The sequence below is a fragment of the Chrysochloris asiatica genome, unplaced genomic scaffold (genome assembly GCF_000296735.1).
Source record: "Chrysochloris asiatica unplaced genomic scaffold, ChrAsi1.0 scaffold00313, whole genome shotgun sequence".
Taxonomy (NCBI): domain Eukaryota; kingdom Metazoa; phylum Chordata; class Mammalia; order Afrosoricida; family Chrysochloridae; genus Chrysochloris; species Chrysochloris asiatica.
The window spans coordinates 334264-338394 of NW_006408831.1; the positions used below are offsets into that span (position 1 = coordinate 334264).

General features: G+C 41.7%; 1 protein-coding gene across 1 annotated transcript in view; it reads left to right on the top strand.

Annotated features, from left to right (window-relative positions):
• Positions 1-364: 364 nt before the first annotated feature.
• The window catches only part of SERINC5 (serine incorporator 5), a 78334-nt gene continuing 74567 nt past the window's right edge, over positions 365-4131 (top strand). Inside the window, exon 1 of the mRNA XM_006875179.1 lies at positions 365-526. Within this exon, the coding sequence (XP_006875241.1) occupies positions 443-526 (84 nt within the window). The 5' untranslated portion in view covers positions 365-442. The remainder of the gene's footprint in view (positions 527-4131) is intronic.

Below are 4131 nucleotides of genomic sequence, written 5' to 3' on the forward strand. Positions count from 1 at the left end.
ACTGGACATCTCCTAAGTCACAATGCTTACCATTGAAATTGAAAATAATGTCTGGCTAATTTACACACCACACCACCACACTATGCTTTCTATATAACGCACCCACGTAAACAATGCACACATGCATATGGCGTCACATAACTTAAGGAAACTAACATGTGAGGGGGTTGCATGGATTGCCAAAAAACCCACATAACATTTGCTCTAAAATACAGTATACAGTGTACAGTACTCATGCTGTTGCCAGGGTGCCTTTGAAGGATGGACATCTCATAGCTTGGAAGGTTGACTTACAGACCTCTGTGTGAATCTATGTGGACAGAGTTGCTCTAAGGGTTGTTTTGTGTTCCTTTTCTAGCTGGCCTGCTGCTGTGGTTCTGCCGGCTGCTCCTTGTGCTGTGGCTGTTGCCCCAAATTCCGACAGTCCCGCGGTACCCGCTTCATGTACGCACTCTACTTCATCCTCGTTGCCGTTCTGTGCTGCATCATGATGTCAGAAACCGTGGTCCACAAGATGAGAGAGCATGTAAGTCTGCCTGTCTTCAACTCTTCCTGTTTCTGAGGTTTGATTTTGGCAGTAGGAAACATTACCTTTAGAAAACAATTCTCCTTACATGGGGTTGTCATGAGTCAACTTGATGGATAGTGCTCTTCCCCACTAGCTCCCCTGTTTGGTGGTGGTGGTTTTGGGTATTCCCACTCTATTTGAACAGCTGAGGCCTCTTTAATGCTTTACTGCCCTTCAGGCAAGCCATTCAGTATAGATGTAATCTGATGCTTTTGGCAGAGAATGTGTTAATCAGAGAATTGTGTGTTTTGTCTTTTGTCTTAGCTTTGTTTATAGCTGTTTCTAATTACTGAAGTCTTTTCTTATAGGCTATTATATTTTTCTGAATCATAATATGGCTGCGGTTATTTCAAGTAGCAGATATTGAGTATTGAATTTGGCAGAAATGAAAACTCTGATCAAATTTTAGATAATCCCACAGATAGTGTGGGTGGGTTGTGGACAGAGCACCACCTCTGGTGGTGAGGCATGGGTTTCCAGCCTCCTCTTGTATGATGCTTGCTGATGTAGGCCTGGTATGTGAAGATGACGGAGACACATGTAGGACTTTTTTTCTGGCATTTCTCTCTTTTCTTCATAGTAGGCTTCTTGAGCAACAAAATTACAGTGGGATATTTGAGGGTGTGGTGCTGTGGGTTAATGCGCCAGACTGCGAATCTGTTTGAACTGCAAGGTTGGTGGTTCAAGCTCACCAGCTGTTCCTTGGAAACCCTTTACAGGGTCACTAAGGAGTCCTGGTGTGGTGCTGTGGGTTAATGCACCAGACTGCAAAGCCGTTTGAACTGCAAGGTTGGCAGTTCAAGCTCACCAGCTGCTCCTCAGAAACCCTATACAGGGTCACTATGGGTCGGAATCGACTCAAAGGCACTTGACAACAACAACAATGGGTCAGAACTGACTCAAGGGCTCTTAACAACAACAACAAATAGTACTATTATTCCCCTCCCACGCTCTGAATCACTTAAAAATAAGATGAAAACTGAGGTGAGATAATGTGTGGCTCTCATATCTGTAGGGAGGTGAACTTCCTATTATTGAGTTCCAGAATGAGTCAGGTATGCCCCCTGGGGACAGCTCTTTTCCCAGAGAAAGGGAGAGGAAAGGCTAGCAAACTCTGTTTCTCCTCACAAACTCAGTACTCCATCCTGCAGGGGCAGAGAGGGGAGGGGAGGGATGCAAAATTAGTGAAGTGGAGAGAGGGTAGGAACATCAGTATGCTAATGAAACTCTCTTCTTATCTCTCTTATCAGAAGGAGCAATTCCTGAGGAAGTATCTTCCTTCCTAATCCTTAGGCTGAAATTGTGGCACAGTCAAGTATTTCAAAACAACAATTTTCTTAAAAGCATTTCGTAAATTCCTGTCCATTGGTTAAAGTAAGCCATTAGAAGGACAGTGCTTTTATCACTATGTTTCCAGAGTCTTGAATATTAGTGGAAACTAAGGAGTTTTGGTAGCATGTTGTTGTTAAGGTGCCATCGAGTCGGTACACACTCACAGCGACTTTAGGCACAGCAGAATGAAACACTGCCCAATCCTGGGCCAACCTCACTACTGCTGCCATGCTTGAGTCCATCGATGCTGCTACTTGGTCAATCCATCTTGCTGGGGGTCTTCTTCCTTTTCTCTGACTTTCCACCTTATCAAATATGATATCCTTATCCAGTGACTAATCCCTCCTGACAATACGTCTGAAGTAGGAGAGAGGAAGTTTGGCCATCCTGGCCTCCAAGGAGCACTCTGACTGCACTTCTTCCAACAAGGATCTGTTGGTTCTTTTGGCAGCTCATGGCACTTTCAATATATTCCTCCAACACCCAAACTCAAAAGCATCAATTCTTCTACGGTCTTCCATATTTACTGTCCAGCTTTCACATGCATATGAAGTTATTGAAAATACCATGGCTTGGGTCAGGCGCACCTTCGTCTTCAAGCTGACATCTTTGCTCTTCAACACTTAAAAAGGTCTTGTGCAGCAGATTTGCCTGATGCAATACGTCATTTGATTTCTTGACTTCTGTTTCCATGAGTGTTGATAGTTGATCCAAGAAGAATGAAGTCCTTGACAACTTCAATCTTTTCTCCATTGATAAGAAAGTTGTTTATTGGTCCAGTGGTGAGGATTTTTGCTTTCTTTACATTGAGATGTAATCCATACTATCAGTAAATGTTTTAAGTCCTCTTTACTTTCAGCAAGCAAGGTTGTATCATCTTTATATCGCAGGTTGTTAATGAGTCTTCCTCAATCCTGATGCCACGTTTTTCTTCATAGAACCCAACTTCTCGGATTATTTGCTCAGCATACAGGTTGAATAAGTATGGTGAAAGAATACAATGCTGTCTCACACCTTTCTTAATTTTAAACCATTCAGTGTTCCCATGTTCTGTTCAAACAACTGCCTGATGGTCCAGGTACAGATTCCTCATGAACACAATTAAAGTGTTCTGGAATACTCATACTTTGTGATGTTGTCCATAGCTTGTCATGATCCACACAATCAAAAGCCTTTGTGTAGTCAGTAAAGCACAGGTAAGCATCTTTCTGATAACTCTCTGCTTTCAGCCAAGATCCATTGGTCATCAGCAATGATATCCCTCGTTCCACGGCCTCTTCTGAATCTGGCTTGAACCTCTGGAAGTTCTCTGTCTATGTATGCTTGCAGCTGTTTCTGTATTACCTTTAGTAAAACTTTACTAGCATGGGATATCAAAGAGACTGTCTGATGATTTCTGCATTCCACTGGGTCACCTCTCTTTGGGATGGTCACAAATACAGATCTCTTCCAATCAGTTTTGGTACAGTGACACTGTGTATTCCTTCCATCTTTTGAAGCTTTCTGTATCATTCAATAATTTGCCCCGAGAATACTTCAATAACGAAAGTTGAGGCATGAATTTTTTGTTCAGTTCCCCCAGCTTGACAAATGCTGAGCATGTTCTTCCTTTTTGGTTTTCTGATTCCAGATCTTTGCACATTTTGTTGCAATATTTGGCTTTATCTTCTCAAGCTGATTTTTGAAATTTTCTGTTAAGCTTTTGTACCTCCTCATTTCTTCCATTTGCTTTAGCATCTCCATGCTGGAGAGCAAGCGTCAGTGTCTCTTCTGACATCCATTTTGATCTTTTCCTTCTCTTTTGCCTTCTTAATGACTTTTGCTTTCTTCCAGTATGATGGTCTTGATGTCATCCCACAACTCTTCCGGTCTTTGGTCTTTAGTGTTTAATATATCAAATCTGTTCTTCACATGATCTCTAAATTCAGATGGGATATATTCAAGGTCATATTTTGGCTCTCATGGACTTATTTTCATTTTCTTCAGCTTTAGTTTGAATTTGCATATTACTAATTGATGCTATGTTCCACAGTCTGCCCCTGGTCTTGTTTTGACTGATGATATGGAGCTTTTCTATCTTCTCTTTCCGCAGATGTAGTCAATTTGATTTCTATGTATTCCATCTGGTGAGGTCCATGTGTGTAGTCATCTCTTATGCTGTCTAAAGAAGGTATTTGAAATGAATAAATCATTGATTTTGCAGAATTCTATCATGCATTCTCTAGCATCAT